The sequence below is a fragment of the Colias eurytheme genome, chromosome 29 (genome assembly GCF_061535395.1).
Source record: "Colias eurytheme isolate Ceu_HAF_F1 chromosome 29, ilColEury1 Martin Lab GWU primary, whole genome shotgun sequence".
In the NCBI taxonomy this organism is placed as follows: domain Eukaryota; kingdom Metazoa; phylum Arthropoda; class Insecta; order Lepidoptera; family Pieridae; genus Colias; species Colias eurytheme.
In genome coordinates, this window is record NC_143008.1 from 6,372,053 (window position 1) to 6,395,563 (window position 23,511).

General features: G+C 37.7%; 3 protein-coding genes across 3 annotated transcripts; 2 read left to right on the top strand and 1 right to left on the bottom strand.

Moving 5' to 3' along the window:
- LOC149896322 (dipeptidyl peptidase 9-like) lies at positions 1-22,655 on the top strand. Its single transcript, XM_090117907.1, has 19 exons — positions 1-519; positions 1,993-2,191; positions 3,851-4,029; positions 4,474-4,571; positions 5,048-5,150; positions 5,919-6,040; positions 6,451-6,574; positions 6,953-7,100; positions 7,636-7,852; positions 8,391-8,500; positions 9,265-9,417; positions 10,592-10,712; positions 13,080-13,166; positions 13,641-13,813; positions 14,190-14,333; positions 14,703-14,781; positions 15,677-15,869; positions 16,968-17,079; positions 22,526-22,655. The coding sequence occupies exons 1-19, from the start codon at positions 233-235 to the stop codon at positions 22,616-22,618; spliced, it is 2,742 nt and encodes a 913-aa protein (XP_089974033.1). The 5' UTR covers positions 1-232; the 3' UTR covers positions 22,619-22,655.
- Positions 17,687-19,943, top strand: LOC149896323 (uncharacterized). The gene is made up of 2 exons (XM_090118375.1): positions 17,687-18,218; positions 19,083-19,943. The coding sequence occupies exons 1-2, from the start codon at positions 17,778-17,780 to the stop codon at positions 19,938-19,940; spliced, it is 1,299 nt and encodes a 432-aa protein (XP_089974501.1). The 5' UTR covers positions 17,687-17,777; the 3' UTR covers positions 19,941-19,943.
- LOC149896324 (uncharacterized) lies at positions 20,527-21,899 on the bottom strand. Its single transcript, XM_090118377.1, has 2 exons — positions 21,747-21,899; positions 20,527-21,489 (listed from the first exon to the last, which is right to left on the bottom strand). The coding sequence occupies exons 1-2, from the start codon at positions 21,885-21,887 to the stop codon at positions 20,527-20,529; spliced, it is 1,104 nt and encodes a 367-aa protein (XP_089974503.1). The 5' UTR covers positions 21,888-21,899.
- Positions 22,656-23,511: the final 856 nt, after the last annotated feature.

The following is a 23,511-nucleotide window of genomic DNA, read 5'->3' on the forward strand; positions in this document are numbered from 1 at the left end:
TTCTGTATCATTTGGTAAAGAAAAGTCAAAAATCAGTGTGTTGGCTCGGTTTAGGCAAATATACATTAAAAAACAATTAAATAAAACAATGAGAGCAAAATTATACATTTAGCAATGAATTAGTAAAATATATTAATCAAGTTTCACATTAGGAAAACGGGAGACGCTGTGCTTTGTTTTGGATCGAATTTGTGCAGTCATGAATCTTGAATAGAATTTTCAATTTTTTTGTATGGAATACTTAAAGATGGAAGTAAGGGAGGCAGGAGATGGGGCTGCTGCAGGGGAATATGACCGGGAACCGCCGAAGAAGTACAGTTGGGCGGAAGTGAGACAAGCCGTTCACGATTTGCGAAAAGAGCTATCCTCATTGTCTACTATGGTGCCAATGGCTATATCTTTTAGAAAATTAAGCAATGGCAAGACGAGAGTGTACTTCTTGAGAACTCCGCAGAACGGATGGGAGATAACATTGTTGTATACTGATATAATACCAACATTGCAACCTAGTAATGCTAGGTAAGTTTTTTTTTACCTTGATAATGTTTAAAACTAAAAAAAAGAACGAACTCATAAACTAATGATTAAGAACTAAAGAGGTTCTAGTAATATATATAAGTAGAACAAAAGTAAAGGAATAGATTCTTTTTGTATCTTTTGTTTATGAGTCAATTCTTTGTTGCTTGTTGTATTGTTATTCCTGTTAGGAAACCTGTTTGGCTTTGATGAATCTTTAAAATTGCATCTTATTAAGCTGTAATGCTTCTAAACAAGCTTTCAAAGTTTCAACCATGAAATATATAAATGTTCTTTTAAATTATGTGCAATGCTATAAATAGATATTTTATACTTTAGGTTTTATATACTAAAACCTTCCTAGAGAACCACTCTTTCTATTAAAAAAAACTGCAACAAAATCCTTTGCATAGCTTTAAACATTTAAGCATACATAGGGATAAAGGGGCAGAGAAAGCGTCTTTGTTTTATACAATGTTGTAATATTCATTTCAAAGTTGAAAAATATAGAGAATAGAAAAAAAGGTAAAGTGAGATTCAAATCAGCATCTTATGCTTTACCAAAGCATTGTCTTATTATGCTAGGGCCCCTTAAGGTACAGTCCTGTCTTAGTAATCAATGTAATATACAATATTGTTTTGAAGGAATATGCCTAGTATAAGAAATTTACACGCGAGGCCGGGTTAAATATTAGTTTGAATGTAATAAGAATGTACTGCAATTCTACACAGCTACCTAATTGATGTAGGTAGTTGATAACAAAACCAGCAAGTCAATGACTATTAGTAAAGTGTGGGTAGTTGTGCCAAATGTCGTATAAACAACGTCCGAGCCCCTAGGCACGATTCGTACAAATGCGCCATGAGTCAGTTAGGAAAGCGGCTTTTTATAGTATTTGACAGCTAAGCATGTTCAGACATGAAATAATGACAACTACATTGACAACTAGTCTAAACTAGTTATAATTTATAGGAATAGCCTTTATCACCTTTTTACACATGGAATATTGTTTGCTTTATATCCAAAAGAAATTTTATTCTAGTGGTCATATTATAGCCTTCTTTGGTAAATGGTCTAACTACAATAAAAGGCAACTATAGAGGAGACAAAATGTTTCGCCATGTGATCATTGCCAAATTATTCTGTCCAAATATCTGCTCATAGTCCGTTGACTGCTCGCAGATGTCAATGATAATTAAAAAAAAAAAAAATGTGATCATTGTAATGTTTAAAAATTTATTTAACCCATTGAGCCCTGAACGGCCAGATCCGACCGCGACACAATAGATTTTCTATTGTGTCTTTGATTCTGGGGCCTGATGGATTAATTATAAATTGCTTGGTTATATGACAACACATTTTTGTTTCTATGTGTTTATTTATTATACAAAATATATAATAATAAATGCCCAAAAACAATGGTTATTAGATATTTTTTCAGTATGTTAAATGAATCAAGCCTAATCCCCTTACAGATTAGACTGGAAGCCGTTAATAGAATCGAACGTAGCGCTCGACGTGTCCTCCGGCAAGTGGTCCCGTGAGGAACAACTGCTCTGGGAGCGGCAGCGCGTCGCCGCATGGGGTATAGCGTCATACGAATTGCATCAGAGTGGCAGAGTGTTGTTCCCGTGTGCGTCGTCGTTGTTCGTGGCTGAGGAGAGCGGTGGACAGGTATGGATATTGAAAAGAAATAAAGAAAACAAATGTTACTGCCTCCCAATAAGTTAAAACTACACTTAATATGATAATCAGAATAAACTTAGTCATGCTGTCAGGGTAATTTTAGTATCCTCATTATCTGACCCAGTTTTTAATTGATAAATCCCAATTAAAGTAACACATAAAAATACGATAATTTAACAGAAATACCAGACCAAGATTTTTATTATTATTATTGTCTGCGATCAGTCAATTGACTATGAGCAGATACAACCAGACCAAAGTGGGTCGTAAAAAGTAGTTCAAAGAATTATTATTTTAAAAATCCTACTATCCTATCCTTCCTTCTATAATAATTAATATTATTATAAATGCGAAAGTTTGTGAGGATGCATGTATGTGTATGTGTAGGTGTATGTTTGTTACTCTTTCACGCAAATAATACGGAATTACAATGATATTTAGCACACATATAGAGGGTAACTATGATTAATACATAGGATAGGTTTTATCACGGAAATCCCATAGGAATGGGTACTATGCGGGCTCTTTGAAAACGCGGGCGAAGCCGCGGGCTGAAAGCTAGTAAATATATAATTATTACCTTCAACCATTTCCTGATTGTATCATATTCATGTCTATTGTATTATAATTACGGGCATTATAAGTGAAGTATTTTTGTTTGACTTTGAAAATAATGTAAAGAATACATTAATCCAATTACCTTTCATTTATTTAAATTCTTTTATTTTGTGTATTAGTAACATATAGAATGAATATCGTCAAGTGTTGAAAATAGATATTGCATTTTAGTTCTAAATATTTTATTGGAATTGGCTTTGAAAATTTTAATTGCTTAAAATAATGTATGATAAAAAAACTTCATTATCTACATCTACACTAATATTATAAAGAGGAAAACTTTGTTTGTTTGTTTGATTGTAATGAATAGGCTCATAAACTACTGGATCAATTTTAAAAATTCTTTCACCATTCGAAAGCTACATTATCCACGAGTAGTTAATATAAGCTATACAGGGTGTCCCACTATTGGTATACTAAGCGCGAAGGGACTTGTAGTTTTGCATACACTGATCACGTAAAAAATACTTAAACAACAAAATTACGCCAAAAAAATTTTGCTAAATTTTTCCTGAAAATTCATGTTTTCTTCTTTAGCTTAGCGCAGCCGGCATATACCGTTTCTCTAATGTGAGCATTATGTCTATAAAAACATAATCTTAAACGATAGCTCACGTGCGGGGGGCAAAGTTGGGCGGGTTGCTTGTAATGGGTGTACAATATAGAGTTTTAAAAATTCATCTTTTTGAAAAAAAATGCGTTTGGAATTTTATAAGTATTTTTACGTACTCAGCGTATGCAAAACTATAACCTCCTTTTAGCTTAGTATACCAACAGTGGGACACCCTGTATATGATCATGCTTAGACCAACAGGAGCGGAGTAATGCGGGTGAAACCCCGCGGCACAGCTAGTATAATATAAAACAAAGGACATTAAGAATTTTTTTTGGATTTGACAATGTGAGGAAAACAGCTACTTTTTAACCAGAACATACTACATTCTTAACTAATGAGGCGTACACTTATTTCTAAATGTACTATGTATTTCACATATCCACGTATAAAAATCTTATTATACTTGTCCCCAGTCGCCCCCACTAGTCCCCCGCTCGCTAACAACGGGGGGCGGAGCGCCCCTCACACCAGCCATGTGTCCCTCCGCCCCGCGGCTAGTGGCCCATGCGGCCCGCGGGGACATCTGGCTCGCGGGGGACTGTCTCAGACGTCCCGCTAGGTTGACGTACGCGTGTAGGGGACGGGATGAACGGTGAGTTTGATCATCATCATCATCATCGACATCAATACACTGTTAAAGTACGTAATTTAACATATCATCATCATCTACACAACCAACAACATAACCATCACCACCCATAGTAAAAATCTCATCATCATCATCGTCATCATCCATATTAAAACACTGTTCAATTATACAAGTCAATATTTTATAATAATAATTATCATCACCAACACGATCATTATCGACATCGTCATCACCTATATGGCATCATAAACAGACTATATTTGTGACATGCTGGTTTCCTTGATCGAAACATTGGCAATGTGAACAGTTTGTATAAGTTGAAGAATAAATTTAATTCGATCGATTGATCGATTGTTAGTTTGTTGATTCATTGATTGATTGATTCATTGGTCGATTGATTCATTGGTTGATTGATTCATTGGTTGATTGATTGACGATTCATTGCAGGTTAGCCGACGATCCTCTCCAAGCGGGAGTACCATGCTACGTAACTCAGGAGGAGTTCTCGAGATATACCGGCTTCTGGTGGCAACCGAAATGTGATGGTGAGTTATCGGATAGTTAAGAGTTTTATAGAATACTTTTGAGCGGTTTTTTGGTGTTAGTGACTTCTTCAAAAGTAAAATATTCATGTGATGGTGTAGATTTATTTTATGTGAGTAGTATAAGAATTAATCATGTTTATGATTTTATAATTTAAAGTTCAATTGGTAGTTTTTTGTTAATTAAATAAACAGAAATTAAAAATAAAAAAACTTGTTCTTATTGACTTATACATGTTTTGACGTTTTTATCGGACACCTAGTCAATTTTTGCGAGGACGAACTACATCATTGGTCCTAATTGTTTCGGTTATATCTTGTACACAATTGTAATTATAAAAATTGTTATTATAAAAATTGTAATTATAAAAAATTTAATTAATAAATATAATTACATTTAACTAGAAATAACTAAATAAGTAAAATGTTATAAAACCGTATTGATTTACTTTCACTAAAACATAAAACTAATATTACAGATGATGTGTTCCGGATAGTTTACGAAGAAGTTGATGAAAGTGAGGTCAAGATATTTAGCTTCCCGTCGTCGAACAGCAGCAGCGGGGAGGTCGAGGAGTTCAGGTAGTGTTGATATTATGTGATGTTTTTTTTTTGACGTGACAACGTCTTATAATTCGATAGAGCCGGCTGCACGCACGAAAAAACATGACTCATGCGGCGTTACCTCGCTCTGAGGCGTTCCATGTAAGGCTTGAAGTGCGAGCGAGAGCGCGAAACGAGCGACAAAGAAGCACAATCGGACGTTGTCACGTTCAACTATCGTCAGTAAACCGACTTTACAGACAACCAATTTTTAATTTTTTTTTCATATACCGCGAATAATTTGCATTAAAAAAGGGCGCGTATGCCGAGCACACGTGTCGGAAGTGAAACTTTTTTCCCAAACAGAAATTAGTGTTAAAAGTTTTTGAATTCATTTAGGTCAGTATAACCGGACAATTCATTAAAAATTGGTCACAATAAACGATATGTCACTATAAACGAATTCATTTTATCCGACTTTTATTAAGAATTTTATATGAAAACCAAACTTTGCTCTGTAATCTATATTAATATTATAAAGCTGAAGAGTTTGATTGTTTGTTTGAACGCGCTTATCTCAGGAACTACTGGTCCGATTTGAAAAATTCTTTCGGTGTTAGATAGCCTATTTATCGAGGAAGGCTATAGGCTATATATCATCACGCTAAGACCAACAGGAGCAGAGCAATGCGAGTGAAACCGCGGGGAACGGCTAGTACGTCATAATAAGCGGTTGGTCAATATAACCGGAGTCATAATAAAAGGATTTTACTGTATTTTCATTTATATTTCTCTCACACTTCCCAGATTCCCCCGCGCCGGTACACCGAACGCGAAGTCTGTGCTAAAATTGGTGACGTTCAAACTGCAGAAAGCGTCACCCACAACCGTCCTCGATTATTACAACGAGGGCAACTCGGAAACGTTACGTAAGTTGATAGAAATATAAATATTTATTTAAATTTTTTTAAAATAATACACATTATTTGACGAACTGACCCGACAGACGTTTAAATAGTCGTTATGTTTTCTTAATTTATTTATGCTTCGCAACAAATTCTTGAGTTTTTTTATCATAAGATCCTTCTTCAATTACGATCACACAAAGAGTTATTGAAATCGGTCCAGTCGTTCACGCGTGATGCCGTGAGAAAGGGAAATAGGGATTCATTTTTTTATACAGAAATTTTGTGTTATACTTAAAAGTAACTGTAACAATAAAATTATTACAATTCTGCGTTTAAAAAGTTATTTTATTTCTCTTACCATCTCTTCTAATCTCTTATTATCTCTACTTATCTCTTCCCATCTCTACCCATCTCTTCTTATCTCTTCACAGCATCCCCAAACGACAGTATGGAGGTCACAGACATAAGATGGTATGAGATGAAGCATCCGTTAAAAGAAACGTTCCCGTGGTTTGAATATCTGGCCAGAGTGGGTTGGACGCCTTGTGGACAATTGTGAGTAGATTTTTGATGAATTATAAGAAAAAGAGATTTTTGAAATATAAAAAAAACACATGATATTTGAAAATTTAATGAGAAATTGAGGTTTTTGTTTTTGGCTTAAATTGTATAACTGTTGATGTAGACAAAGACAAGTTTTATATTATAAATGTCAACATTTATATTTTTGTTAATAAATTTTATTTCAGTAGTATGTTGAATATGATATTTACTTTTATAGTATGTCCCTTAGACACATAAAACCGAAACAGTAGGAGAAATTCGATTGCTCTGGCAGGATCACAGTTGGCCGAGTGGTCAGGCGTCTCCGGCAAGTTTTGATTGAAGATTTGATTTCTCCCACATTTGAATTAGAATTTGATTCCCCAACAGCGTGTGGGTGCAGCTGCTGGACCGCAAGCAGCAGCGGCTCGAGCTCGCGCTGATACCGCTCAGCGAGTTCTCAGCGCGTTCAACGTATACACTTGCGCCTGCGCATGTGCATGAGTCGCCCGCTGAGAACAGTGTGGGCAGCAAGTCGGTTAGTATATTTAGGGCTGATTTTTCAATCCTTGGTTAATACTCATTCGTCGAATAACGTATTACACTACCATTTTAAAAACGTATTCTAATTGCCGGTACTTGACAGTTTACGTGACATTTTAATATTATCGTGTAATAATTTATTGGACGGATAAGTTTTATCCAAGCATTGAAAAATCGGCCCTTACTGTCATTAGGCTTCACTACATAGTATAATCGGAATAATAGTTAATACAGACACAAACGGCGGAAAGCAACTTTGTTTTATGCTATATTGTCAAATAAATTAGAAAAATTGTTTGTTGTTTTTCTTTCTCGTCGCAACGTAAGGATTTTATGATATGAGTGAAGTCGCGGGCAAAAAGATAATAATTTACATAATTTTCATTCATGTCAAAATCATAAAGAACATAAATTCAAAAAAGTAGAAATAAAAAAGATCCATTCCGACAATAAAAATCAGCGAATTATCAATTTTAACCAAAACACATAATTCTTTCGTTTTTTGCAATAAAATCACAAAAACTTTGCAGCAAATCCAAGTGCTAGTCCGCGAAACGGCGCCCGACGCGTGGATAAACGTGCACGACATATTCTATCCGCTCACGAGTTCCACGAGTTCCACAAGTTCCACGAGTTCCAGTTCCACGAGTTCCACGGAACAGACGATGAGTTTCATATGGGCGTCCGAAGAGACTGGGCACTTGCATCTGTATCGTATTGAATGTGCTATCAAACCGCCTGCCACTAGTGAGTAGAATGTTTCACTAATTTTACAAGTGCACTAGTTTAACAAGTTCACTAGTCTTACAAGTGCACTATCGTATAGGAGGTAGCAACGTTGACAAGAGAGAATTTTAGAATACTTGACATTTTAATTATTTTGAAATAAAAAAATTGCGTATGGCACCTATCTAACAACGAAAAAAACGTCTTGCAATAAAAAAAATATGTCTGATGGATCTATCTAAAGGCAAAAGATAAAATTACGCGTTAATAAATGACTATAAATTACGGATATTTTCCTGTGCGCATTAATAAACGCAACCACTACGGCCAGCCAGACAGCGCGGACTCTAACCGAAATAGCAAGAGAAACAGTATATCAAAAACCCAACTATACTAAAATAACTTTTTTTAAAACGTTGCTAGCTCCCGTACCACTAGTTTTACCATTTCACTAGGTTTACAAGTGCACTAGTTTCACTAATAATTATATTTTAATGTGTGATGTATTTATCATTTTAATTCATTTTTCTCTATTTTCCTAATAACTTTTTTCTCACAGCCGTCGAAGGAATGCTATCAGAGGACGAATCAAATGCATCCGGTCCGAACATTATTAGCAAAGAAGCTATCACTTCGGGCGAATGGGAAGTTATGGGAAGAAAGATATGGGTGAGATCCATTATTTATTAACTAGCTGTGCCCTGCGGTTTTACCTGCATTGCTCCGCTCGTATTGGTCTTAGCGTGATGATATATAGCCTATAGCATTCCTCGAAAATGGACTATCTGTCTAGCACTGTAAGAATTTTTAAATCGGACCAGCAGTTCTAGAGATTACCGTAATCAAGCAACAAATTATTTAACTACTAGGCGTAATACTTGTTAAAATACTACATGTAAATAGTATGCACACTACAGTTTGCAGTAAAAAATTTCCAGAAAAAGAAATGGTTGTCTGTAAAGTCGGTTTACTGACGATAGTTGAACGTGACAATGTCCGATTGTGCTTCTTTGTCGTTCCGCGCTCTCGCTCGCACTTCAAGCCTTACATGGAACGCCTCAGAGCGAGGTAACGCCGCATGAGTCATGTTTTTTCGTGCGTGCAGCCGGCTCTATCGAATTATAAGACGTTGTCACGTCAAAAAAAAAACATTAACAACCATTTGACGACGCGGTTGGCCTAGTGGTAAAGTAACTGCCTACTGAGCCGACGGTCCCGGGTTCGATCCCCGGTCAGGGCAAATATTTGTGTGATGAACTCAATTATTTGTTCTTGGGTCTGGGTGTTATTATCTATATATGTATTTATTAAATATTATATTTATCGTCGCCTAGTACCTACAACACAAGCCTTAATTGAGCTTACTGTGGGACTAGGTCGATTTGTGTAATAATGTCCAATAATAAAAAAAAAATTATCCTTTCCCCAACCAGGTGGACGAAGCCCTAGATCTAGTCTACTTCGTGGGGCTCCGCGAGACCCCACTGGAGCGCCACTTGTACGTAGCGCCCCTTCGCCCCTCGGCCTCCGCTCCGCCGGTACTGTTGACCAATGTGGGCCACTCGCACACGGTCGATATGGATGAGGTGCGTATATACAGACACACACATATACACAAACATAAAAAAAACACCCCAAAAGATAGATGCACACACACACATACAAACATTTAAACTCAAACTCAAACATTTATTTATTCAATTAGACTTCTTCTAGAAGCACTTTTGAATCGTCATTAGGTACATATTTTTAAAATTTGCCACCGATTCGGAAAGCAGTATCTACGGAGAAGAATCGGCAAGAAACTCCATAGTTGCTCTTTTTAATCATGTCAGTTTTACAATTTTACAAATTACATATGTAACATTATATATTATAGTAATATGCCAAAGAACTATCCTGTGGTTTTTACGCGACAACCCTCCATGGGTTTTTATCGTCCATATATTCCTTAATACTGTAATAGGCTCTCTGAACTAGTATATTTTTATATAAGTTTTAAATTTAGAACTACTACCAAAAGATGCACACACACACATACAAACATTTACACTCCAGAAGTACATAAATGCACTTGTAAGCAACTTGTAAGCTGCATCGCTTCGCCCCTAGCTTGGCCTTTTTTAACTTGTGTCCGATCGAATTAAAGGATTTCACTGTGGTCATTATTTTCGTCACTACAGTAAATTTATACCCATTTTCACATTCTTATGATGCACAGTGGCTATTCTTTTGCGACCTTTCACCAATTCTATAGTGAGTTAAGTCCCATGTTCCCTAGTGGAGTAAGAGGCAGATGCATTATACATCTGTTTCACTGATCGATTTTTCTTTAGTGACAAGTAGGTGAAGTAGGTGAAGAAAAAAGAGCACGTGTGCCACGTGTCCGAAGTGAAACTTCTTTGCCAAGATTCAAAGATACTTAAATCGTCTCCTTATTCCATGATGTGACGGTATTGCCATGAGGCGATCTTGAAATTTTACTCTCAACGCGCCTAAAGAAGTTTCATTTCAAAATACAAGTATAAAATATATGACGGCGCCACCGTCGAAGCTTTAAAAAATAACGAACGGCGAACCAATATAAAGCAGCGCGCGCGCACGACTCGGGCCATTCGTGCGCCGACCGTTGCCGAGTGCACATCTCTCACGAGCTTACTATAACTTATTTGTGATATTTATTTTTATTAATGGTCATAATTGTCAATCTCGGAGCCTAAAAACATATATTAAAATTTTTGATTTTTTTTCCCATTCCAGGAGTGCTCCGTAGCTGTAATAACGTCGTCCAACATAAGCAGCGTGCCCAGCACGAGAGTGTACCGCGTGAGCCGAACAGCGCTCTCGCAGTACGGCACGCTGCTCGACCGGCCGCTGCTCGGTGAGTGTACACTTGCATTGCCGCACTATAATGTGCACAATAACGTCGTCCAACATAAGCAGCGTGCCCAGCACGAGAGTGTACCGCGTGAGCCGAACAGCGCTCTCGCAGTACGGCACGCTGCTCGACCGGCCGCTGCTCGGTGAGTGTACACTTGCATTGCCGCACTATAATGTGCACAATAACGTCGTCCAACATAAGCAGCGTGCCCAGCACGAGAGTGTACCGCGTGAGCCGAACAGCGCTCTCGCAGTACGGCACGCTGCTCGACCGGCCGCTGCTCGGTGAGTGTACACTTGCATTGCCGCACTATAATGTGCACAATAACGTCGTCCAACATAAGCAGCGTGCCCAGCACGAGAGTGTACCGCGTGAGCCGAACAGCGCTCTCGCAGTACGGCACGCTGCTCGACCGGCCGCTGCTCGGTGAGTGTACACTTGCATTGCCGCACTATAATGTGCACAATAACGTCGTCCAACATAAGCAGCGTGCCCAGCACGAGAGTGTACCGCGTGAGCCGAACAGCGCTCTCGCAGTACGGCACGCTGCTCGACCGGCCGCTGCTCGGTGAGTGTACACTTGCATTGCCGCACTATAATGTGCACAATAACGTCGTCCAACATAAGCAGCGTGCCCAGCACGAGAGTGTACCGCGTGAGCCGAACAGCGCTCTCGCAGTACGGCACGCTGCTCGACCGGCCGCTGCTCGGTGAGTGTACACTTGCATTGCCGCACTATAATGTGCACAATAACGTCGTCCAACATAAGCAGCGTGCCCAGCACGAGAGTGTACCGCGTGAGCCGAACAGCGCTCTCGCAGTACGGCACGCTGCTCGACCGGCCGCTGCTCGGTGAGTGTACACTTGCATTGCCGCACTATAATGTGCACAATAACGTCGTCCAACATAAGCAGCGTGCCCAGCACGAGAGTGTACCGCGTGAGCCGAACAGCGCTCTCGCAGTAGGGCACGCTGCTCGACCGGCCGCTGCTCGGTGAGTGTACACTTGCATTGCCGCACTATAATGTGCACAATAACGTCGTCCAACATAAGCAGCGTGCCCAGCACGAGAGTGTACCGCGTGAGCCGAACAGCGCTCTCGCAGTACGGCACGCTGCTCGACCGGCCGCTGCTCGGTGAGTGTACACTTGCATTGCCGCACTATAATGTGCACAATAACGTCGTCCAACATAAGCAGCGTGCCCAGCACGAGAGTGTACCGCGTGAGCCGAACAGCGCTCTCGCAGTACGGCACGCTGCTCGACCGGCCGCTGCTCGGTGAGTGTACACTTGCATTGCCGCACTATAATGTGCACAATAACGTCGTCCAACATAAGCAGCGTGCCCAGCACGAGAGTGTACCGCGTGAGCCGAACAGCGCTCTCGCAGTACGGCACGCTGCTCGACCGGCCGCTGCTCGGTGAGTGTACACTTGCATTGCCGCACTATAATGTGCACAATAACGTCGTCCAACATAAGCAGCGTGCCCAGCACGAGAGTGTACCGCGTGAGCCGAACAGCGCTCTCGCAGTACGGCACGCTGCTCGACCGGCCGCTGCTCGGTGAGTGTACACTTGCATTGCCGCACTATAATGTGCACAATAACGTCGTCCAACATAAGCAGCGTGCCCAGCACGAGAGTGTACCGCGTGAGCCGAACAGCGCTCTCGCAGTACGGCACGCTGCTCGACCGGCCGCTGCTCGGTGAGTGTATATGATATCCGAGGGCCGAGACAAACGTCAAAACGCAAAGGAATAGAATCCGCTATCGATACTAATTGACATAAGCGTATGCGATGCTACCAACGACGACGACGACGACCACGAACAAAATTTTCATCCAGTCGAAATTTAACCAAATTGTGCAAAATACAATTAAAAATAAAATATAACAATTTCCTGTCGTTCTGGTGATTGGATTTTTTTTTTGAGATCAATGGATAAAAAAATTGGTTTTTCGCAAAAACGGTGACCCCTAGAAAAAAATGTATTCAACGTTTTTTATAGATAATTTGATGATCTACAATTTTGGTTCCAAGTGATTATATGATAAACTTACCGTCTCACCGAAAATCGCAAAAAAACCTATTTTTTATTAATTGACCTCGAATTCTTTTTCTTTCCCAGTAGTAGTAGATAGTAGTAGTAGGTGATAGTGTGACCAAACCATTACCAAAATGTTGTGAGCTTATGTCAATAATTAGCGCTAGCAGTTTCTATTCCTTTGCGTTATTCTATTCGTCTGCCATTTGTCTCGGCCTGCTGGCATGTTGGTTATATTTTATTTGTTTTTTTTTTTGGAGACAAATAAATGCTTCTTTTTTTTTATTTATATTTCAAACACTAAAATTAATCTATAATTGACAGACAACCTCGACGCTCGGCCGTTCAACGGTAGCTGGGAGCGAGCGGGTGACGGTGATGAGTGCAATGATGTATCGTTACTTATTAAAGGTTTGTTTTTTATTTTTTACTAAAGAAAAATCTTTTTAGAGGCCTTGATTTAATGTAGTAACACTTTAAATTCAATTTTGACGTTTAATTTACATTCGCCCAAACAAAAATTGATCTTATAGAGTTTACAATCGCTCGTATGGCTTTCATACTGTGCAACGGCGTATTGCACACCGTGGTCATGCAAATATCACCCTTATAAACTACGAAATAGGGTTCCAATTCCAGAAAGTTTCCACAGTACCCGTGTGACTAACTAAATATATACGAAAATCTTCGATCTTATTAGACAATAATATGTGTGTACACATATTAATGTCTACAATCGCTCGCACGGTTCTCGTACGACACGCCTGAGTTGAACGCTGTAGTGCGATCATTTGTCCAAGCAAAAATCACCCTCATGACTTACTATATAGCAACCAAAAAGCGACCTTATCTACTATGCTATAAAGCTCAAAATCGCGTTTCCAGAACGTTCTCTCAGCGGTATCGAAGTCCCCCCACCACAGATATACTCCACCCGGCTCTCGTGCGGTGTCACAGCGTACTGTACGCTGTGGCGGAGCGCAGTGGCGGGCGCTCGGCCGACCGTACTGCACGTGTACGGAGGGCCCGAAGTGCAGACTGTCACTAATAGTTATAAGGTGAGTTATCATTTAATTTACTGTACATTTTGCACTATAACCACCAATATTCCATACTAGCTGCGCTTCGCGGTTTCACTCGCGTGGCTCCGCTCCTGTTGGTCTTAGCGTAAAGATAAATAGCCTATAGGCTTCCTCGATAAATGGGCTATCCAACATGAAATAAAAAGTTGTTTCACGAACAAAATAACTAAAAATAAGTTTAAATTTTCAACATATAACACTAGCAGAAACAATCGCCAGGCAGTTTTAACAATATCTTAAAAATCGTTGAATTTTTTTTTTTTGTAAATACATCTGCTAACTTGCCAAAATGTTATACAAATGTCCCAATTAATAGGATAAAATACAAAAAAAAAAATCCCAAAATTTCCAGGGCATACGCCAATTACGCATGCACATGCTAGCCGCGCGCGGTTTCAGCGTGGTCTCTGTGGACTCGCGCGGGTCGAAACATCGCGGACGAGCGTGGGAAGCGGCTATTAGGGGCAAGATGGGACAAGTTGAACTGGATGATCAGGTTAGTGGGGGCAATTTCTGTACCTACCTGTAGTAATGTGAGAAACATTGTGACGATCTTGGGAGTTTTCTCTGCGGCACCTATTGGCGGATAGCTAAATTTCAAAGTGATTCGAATGGTCATCATAGATCTTCCCACGAATGAGTTGTCTGTATAGAGTAGCCTTTCACTCTCTCGCTTCCTAACTATACCCTTACATATTATATACGATCTTTTTTTGATGGTCCTAATGTTGTTATTTTTCGGGAATATCACTTAGACGTTCCAAACTTTAGTACGCATAAAGAAGTTGCGGGTGAAGATTACAAAGATCAACTAAATTTCAATAAATTCAGATGTTTTCAAGAACATTAATGTATTTATCACCAGGTCGAAGTTCTACAGTGGCTCGCGAAAGAAACTGGATGTATAGATATGGAACGCGTCGCTATACACGGATGGAGTTATGGTGAGATGTCATTTTTTGTTGTAGTAACAATTATTGCATATAATATTTGGTTCTACGTGATAGGTAAATAAAAGAATGAAAAACTGAGAAAAATTTTAATGTAAAATTATAAATAAATAAATAAATATTATTGGACATTATTACACAAATCGACCTAGTCCCACAGTAAGCTCAATTAAGGCTTGTGTTGTGGGTACTAAAATTAATAAAAATGAATCGTAAAATGTAAGCGTAAAAGGTAAGCGCATAACTCGAGAACGGCTGAACCGATTTCGATAATTCTTTTTTTATTATGCTCAGTAGGCAGTTACTTACTACTGCGCCAACCGCGTCGTTAATTAAAATACAATTTTAATTCACAATGAAACTCAGTAAAATTTTGATATACATCCTTCGTTATGGCTTTCCATTAAAATGAGTTAAATATAAATATTATAAGGATAACACATTTTTTATAAAATTGAAATTCTGGTCCTTCGAGCCGAATTCTTACACATTGTAATAAAATTCGAAGGTCATATTTGACCTTCGAATCAGTTCACCTTAAACGATCATCACGACCAACCCCACCTATGTTCATCGAGCCAGTTTCTACCTACAGTCATAAAAACATATTTCATCTTTGTAATTCGAGTAGGATTCATCTTTCCCTACATAATTATGAAAACATTCCACTTTGGTCCTTCGAACCGGTTTCACTACACTCGTACATCAAAATAAACGCACTTTTGTCCTTCGAGTCCCTCTAAAGTCACCGTAATAATGATCCTTCGAGGCGGATTCACCCTACACAATCATCAAAACAAACTCCACTTTGATTCTTGGAGCCGAATTCACTTTGAAATCACCGGAATAATGGTCCTTCAAGCCGGTTTTACTCTTGACTTGCCCACAGGCGGCTACCTCTCACTCCTCGGGCTAGCAACCCGGCCGCACGTGTTCAAGGTGTGTGTAGCCGGCGCGCCGGTGACGAGCTGGCGGCTGTACGACACCGCGTACACCGAGCGGTACATGGGCGCGCCCGCCGACCGCCAGCACGCGTACAGCCGCGCCAGCGTCATTGCGCACGCGCCCTTCTTCCCGGACCGGTGAGTGTGTACACTGCCCACTGCACACTGCACACTGCCCACTGCACACTGCCCACTGCACACTGCACACTGCACACTGCACACTGCACCCCGCACACTGCACACTGCCACTGCACCCCGCACTCTGCACACTGCCCACTGCACAGTGCACACTGCCCACTGCACACTGCCACTGCACACTGCCACTGCACACTGCCACTGCACACTGCACACTGCACACTGCAACTGCACGCTGCACACTGCACACTGCACAGTGCACACTGCCTACTGCACACTGCCACTGCACACTGCCACTGCACACTGCCACTGCACACTGCACACTGCACACTGCACACTGCAACTGCACGCTGCACACTGCTTACTGCACACTGCACACTGCACCCCATACACTGCAAACTGCACCCACACACTGCACACTGCACACACTATACCGAGCGGTACATGGCGTATTTTAAATTCACAATACACACTAACTACACTACACAATGCGCAAAAACGTACTGTACATTGATGCTAAAACTCACTGCATAACGCACACTAAACGCACTTCACACTGCATATTAGACGCATTGCTCACTCAACGCACACTACCCACAATAAACTAAACACAAACATTAGATTTGACAGCTACTGAATTCCACTACCGTACAGCAAGACACAAGGCCTACATCCTTACCAACAAGTTGGCAAACTACAACGAGGTGCTTCAACATCTAAAATCATCTATGTACCTATGCTTTGTAAAAAATGAATTTAACATCAGTCTCTTAACGTGTTTCGTTATAGTTTTTCGTAATTTATGCTGACCATTATTTGATTAAGGGCCAGCGTAGCGTATTTTTCATTGTCAATCTATTATCGACATTGTTCTCATTGGTATAAAATTCAAAATCAAATAACAACGAAGAAGCATCGAAGCGTCACACGCTGCGCTTTTTTGAATGTTATTTTAATGAGGACAAAGTCAATAATAGTTTGACAATTAAAAATGCGCTCCGCCATATCTATGCCGGCCCTAATGATTCGTTACATCGTAACCTTGGAATTCATTACATAAGTAGAGTTTTTTATGTTTCTAAAGTATTTTTTTGTCCACAGTGAGGGTAGACTGTTAATAATACACGGGCTTGCGGATGAAAATGTTCACTTCTGTCATACCGCGGCGTTGCTCTCAGAGCTGGTGAGGCTCGGGAAACCGCATCGGGTGCAGGTAAATATATGAATAGGGGCAAAATAATGCCCCTTGCCCCATAGTGGGGTAGGGGGCAGATGTGTCATATGTTTCAAATGGCAGGTTATACAAAAACAATTTTGTATTTTAAGCGGGATAGTTAAAAGTTGCTCTCTTTCACTCTCATGTAATTCGCACACTACGCGAGTCGGGCAATTACCTGTTTTTGATGTTGTGTGTTATTATTGACATTTGTGCGTGTTCAACATAATATTTTTATTCTATTTACTTATTCTTTATTGAACCTTAGGTTTTATCTTATTTGATAAATATCTTAATTGACAACATTTCAAAATTTTAACCTACTTATTTTTTTATTTTAATCAAAACTAGATCAAAAATTATTATACACGTATTTTTTGCTTTTTCAAAATATTAAAGTTTTCATTCATCTTTTTGAGTTTGAAAATCATCTCATTCTAAAATGTCGTAAACGCCAAATGACGTCATACATACGGAGGAATAGATTTTTTCCTTTGCGACGTAATTTAGATTAAAAAAAAAAACTCGACAGTTGACATTTAACATTTTATCACTCTTGACAGTTAACACTAAAATAAACCGCCATTCGCCAAGCTTTGTAATTAACTAGTAACTACACACCGTTATTTGCAAGTCTTTTCGAGTATCTTAAATTTTGATAGCTAACATAGATTGTTGTAATTTTATACTACACAATGAAAGTTTCCGAAGGATTTCAGTCTGCTGATAATAGAAACCTACCTTCAGTTAGTTATCTGATGATAATGGAATATATGTATGAAAACGATTGCTACAATGCTGCGGAAACTCGTAGTGCTAAAGCATTACTTGCATCTCGAGAATCTTACGTCGAAACAGCAGTAGGATACGTCGAAGTTAAGCGGGAAGGAAATTTGTGTATAATTAAATGCCGTGTAACACCAGAACACAAAGTTAAAGGGAAACTATACGTCGTGTCTGCTACAATAGATGAGACTGCAGAAAAAATCATAAAAGTTGAATGTAACGACTGCGCAGCAGCAGCAGGAGGGTGCAAACACGCCATTTGTTTTGTAATTTGGCTTGTTAAACGATCAGATGAGCCATCGGTTACATCAACTGTTTGCTATTGGACTAAACCCAGACTTGCCGCAGCTGTTACAGATATAGGTCTACCAGAATCTGATGGCATATTTATATTTACGAAATAAAAGATTTTCATATGGCAATTTTATTTGACAACTATCAAATTGGTTGTCAAATTATTTGTCTTCTTTGCAATTGATGAATAATTTTTAGGATTTTGTCTAAAAAATCTTCGAAAATGTCGAAAAAGCCGCTGCGATCACAAGCAAGAGGTGTTGTTTATAATGTGTATAGAAAAACATTCGATGAAGAAGGGTCAAACACGTCACAATTTTCAATTTTGAATATTTTATTGGTAAATTGGACTTACCCATTTTGATACTTAAAATAAAAAATATTATAAGTAGGTAACTATAATATTGTTTGTTGATTACAATATAATTTTATGAAAACTTATTACAGGAGTTTCCAATACGGCTATTCGTCAAGTCCAAGCTGTCCAAGTCAATTTTATAATGTGTGTATCTTTAATACTTACGAAAATAAACATAGTTTCATTTTTATTTTTATTTTATTTTATAAACAATTATTAGCAATCTAGTTTTGATCTGCATTATCATTACAGCCATATTTTTACATGGCATAATGATAATGAATATACAAATATAGGTATGTGTAAATAATAATATATGTATTACATAGATAAAAGTAATATAATATGTATATTATACATATAAGTATGTGCCTTCATAATATTAAGTGGATATCTCATTATTAAGTACAGTATTGTTCACTTATGTAATGTGACTAATGATGTTGAGGACAAAATAAAAAATAAGCAGTATCAAGATCGTTCAGTCCATTTTCCCTAGGGTTGCACACTCAAAATTTTGATTTCCCAATTTGCCATCAGATTCTGGTTTACCTATAAGCAGTTTGTTTTGGCAAAAAATTTGGGAAGAAAAAGGAAAGTTCCTGAAGATATAAATGTGAATGTAACATTATCCACATTTACTAATGAGTGTAATCTGCGCAATATATCTGAAGGAATGATTTTAAAATATTGCCAAGAACAGCAGCCTGCACTGATTGATTTAACCGTTTTTAATTTAATGCTCCAGTTTATTCAAGATGTCCAATATGATCACAGTTACATGGCATTTAAATCATGGTATGCAAACATCATTACAGACAACCTCAAAAACCAAATAGCTGAAAAAACTAAAAAACAGGCTGACTCTAAATTGTGGCATGCAATGCGTCAGGGTAGAGTGACTGGCTCCAAAATTTATGAGGCAGTGAAATGCAAAACTACAGATGGTGCATTAGTCAACAGTATTTTAGGGGGATATAAAGTGCCAGAGACTCAAGCTATTAAAAGAGGCAAAACATTAGAAAATCTAGTTATTCAGGAGCTTGAAATACAACTAAATATCCACATCGAAAAACAAGGCTTAATTTTACTATCCCCTATAATTGGAGTATCCCCAGATGGCATTTGCAAGGACTTTGTCATTGAAGTAAAAAGTCCAATGAGTCAAAAAGCAATGAAAAGGTACATAAACGAAAATGAAATAAAAGAAAAATTTAAAGCACAAATTATGCTTCAGATGTTTGCTGCTAAAAAGAAAAAAGGATTATTTTGTGTAGCTGATCCACATTTTGAACAAAACAAAATCATCCACAAATACTGGATCCTTTATGATGATGATTATATGCAACATTTGTTAAGGGGTGCTGAAAATTTCTGGGAAACATATATTTTCCCAAAAATGTTGGAAAGTGTTAAATAAATAGAACTTTATAAAAAACAGTCTTTTATTTATAGGAAATTATGAAAATCATAGGCATATTAATAAAATAAAATAAGTATTTTACAAAACTACATACATATACATAAGTTTAAGTTTGAACTTAATAATTTCTTAGTAAATTTAACCTAAATGTCCTTACAGAAATGACACTGTTTAAAATTATTTTTACAGAATATTCATTATTTATATTTACTATAGAACTTTATAAATTAATCAAACCACATACTATGGTCACCACTTCATCTATCTGTTGAATTAACTTATTTTAACAATTTTTCACTATGGAACTTTGTAAATTAATCAAACCACATGCTATTGTTACCACTTCATCGATTTATTGAATTAACTTATTATTAATAACAGAATGTGGTTTTAACAATTTAAATAATCTTATTCTCCTAATAACCCTCTCTATATGAATGCGTAGACTGGCAATAACTTTACTTTGAATGGCTTCTTTTTTTGTTAATTTTACATTTTTTGCAACACTTGGTGGACGAAGAAGCTTTATGCCTTTTTTAGTCAATAAAGTATCAATATGTTTGAATCCCCGATCTGCTAATATTTAGCAGTTAGGTAGTAACACATCTAAAAATCTAGATACTTCCACTATGTTTGTATCAGATATCCTACCACGATGGCCAGCTGATACAAAAACAATGAAACCATCAGGTGTTGAAGCCAATAAATATTTTAGTGTGTTAGCATTTTTATACTGAGACCAGGTCAGTGATTGCTCTATGGGTTTGGATGGTTTTTCTATTTCTATTTCAAAACAATCTATTATGCAATATATATTTGAGTATTCTTTATTTGTTTTAAAAGAAGATGGTAAGTTTCGTTTTACAGTCAAAATAGGGGGACAAAAAATCAATTGTTTAAAAAAATTAGATAGTACATAAAGAGCTTTATAAAATATACGCCATAAAGTGCTTAGAGATATACAAAACATGTCTGATATTTGCCTGAATGATAAATTATTTTTAATTTTGTATAATGTTATTATAATATGTATAGATTTTAATTTTAAATGAGACACAAAAAAGTTTATTAACCAATAATAATTTTGTGGTAATCCTATGTAATCTAATGGCCTTTTTTCAATTATTTCTAGCATGAAGGATTTTTGTATGTTTTCGTTTGTAATGTCAGAAACATCTACAGAAGTTGTAGTAGTAGTGCTACCCTGTGTTGATGGTATGGCATCATCAATATCAATTTGTTCACTATTAAAGTCATCATCATCTTGACAAAAAGATAATGGAGCTGTCTTAATTTTACTCAAAGAACAGTTAGTGGTGCGATCTGCCATTTTTGGTTTCACTTGCACACCTTTATTACAAAATAAAATCATCTTATTTTCTGTGACACTATCTATCTCCATTGGAATTGCTGCTGATGATGTGCTAGGCTGAGGTTCCCTTAATGGAGATATATTAGGTAGGAGGGACTGCGGTAAAGAAGCTTTGAGTTTGGGTCGTCCTCTCATAGTTGACCAATACATGTAGTTAGTTATATCTTCTTTTAACTGCAACAAATATTGATGTAAATAATGGATTGAAAGAAATCTAAGTTTGTAAATATGTATATTGCCAGAAAAATATTCAAGTATACTATAATAGTTTTAATTAGTTTAATGAGAACACAAATATTGATTTGAGAATCAAAATCTATGTAAACAAATTTATTCAAAAAAACAATTCTGCTATTCTAAAGTCTGAATAATGTTACATTGAGATGATCTTCACATATGTAAAGGCTACGCTTAGGGCAATCAACACCCACTGCTTTACACCAGTCTTGCTTAGACGCACTGGGCACCACAAAAAACATTTTTTCTTTATGTTTAATAGAATTGTTCTTGCAGGAAGGAACAAAACAATATTTGGCCTCTTTAAAAGGTGTATATTTTTCATTTAGATTCATCGTGAGATACAAATCCAAAACAAAAACAAAATAACACGTTCTAACAATACTTCGTTAGCTTGAAATTTGAATAATCACAAACAGTAAACAGTAAACACTACAACTATTGACATTAGAAATATGACACAGGTGACAGGACATGCCATTGCCATGTAAACGTCAAATTGATAGTTTTTTTTTTTTAACATAGAAAATTAGGCTAGGGCGCGTTTTTATTCCTCCGTATGTATGACGTCATCATAACATTTTTCGTTTTTATTTAATTTCTCCTAAAATATGCGATAAAAAAATTAAATAAATTTTTTTCTGTAATCGCAATAGCAAAATAAAGAAACGGTTTTTTTCTTTCATGGCCTTATAAAAAATGAAATGTTGTCAATTGATTTAAATGTACAAATGACGGCCTTATGGCTCTAAGCCATCTCTGCCAGGCAACCTTATCTACCTAACAAGGTATCTCACATTTACGGAATAAAATAGGGGCAATTAATGCCCCCAGTTGGTCTTGTCTGAGGCATTTTGTTTCTGGGCCATTTGTGTCGTATCAAATCGAGTAGATCTTATATTAACTAGTAATAAACGAACTTTTACGTTTATGTATAGAAAAGTAATATTTAATATGTTTCTCTAAATTACAGGTATACCCGGGTGAGAGGCATTCTCTGCGAGCAATGCACGCCGCGAAGCATTATGAGGCGACTCTGCTACATTTTCTACACGAAAATCTTTGAATGTATAACAATTTGTAAAATATAAACTGTTGATATATTTGGTGTTTTATTTTTAACTAGCTTTGTCTAAAACCTTATAAATTATATACTAAAACCTTTCTCTTAAATCACTCTATACAGGGTGTCCCACTATTTGTATACTAAGCCCGAAGGGACATGTAAGCTTGCATACACTGTGGTCCGGGAGCCAGCAGCAGATTTTATGACCAAGTTCCTCTCAAGCGGTAATTAGTAAAATGCATCAAAGTATAGTATTATGAAGCCTCGTGAACGTCAGCTGGAGCTCGGTTGGGGGAAAGAGCGGTTGTAGCCTCCCGTATCAGCTGACGGTTTTTCCATCAAGATACAGCCAGCTGACATATATATTTATCCACAGTTACATATAAGCTATCATCAGGTAAATTTTTGTTTGAGAGGAAATAACGGAAAATAAATTTTTCTTTAAATTTAACTTTCATGTTCGAGACACCAGCTGACGTATAATACACCATGTTGTAACCAGCTGACTATTTTTTTTCGTTGAGATATTGGGTTAGCTACAATTTGACAAATTTTTAGCTGAGAGGAAATGAATGAATGAATGTATTTTTTTTTCCTATGTGCGTGGGAGGCTACAACCGCTCACCCCCCCAACCGAGCGCCAGCTGACGTTCACGAGACTTTATAATACTATACTCTCATGCGTCTGACGAATTATCTCTTGAGAGGAAATAGTTAACCAAATTTGCACCTGGCTCCCTAACCACTGATCAAGTAAAAAATACTTAAAACAACGAATTCGCTTAAAATTTTTTAAATATAAATTTACAAAGAATAGAAAAAAATCGATCACTCAGCGGGATTCCGGGGCGGATGCCTGACCAACTCAGCCACTCGTGACCCGCCAGAGCAAT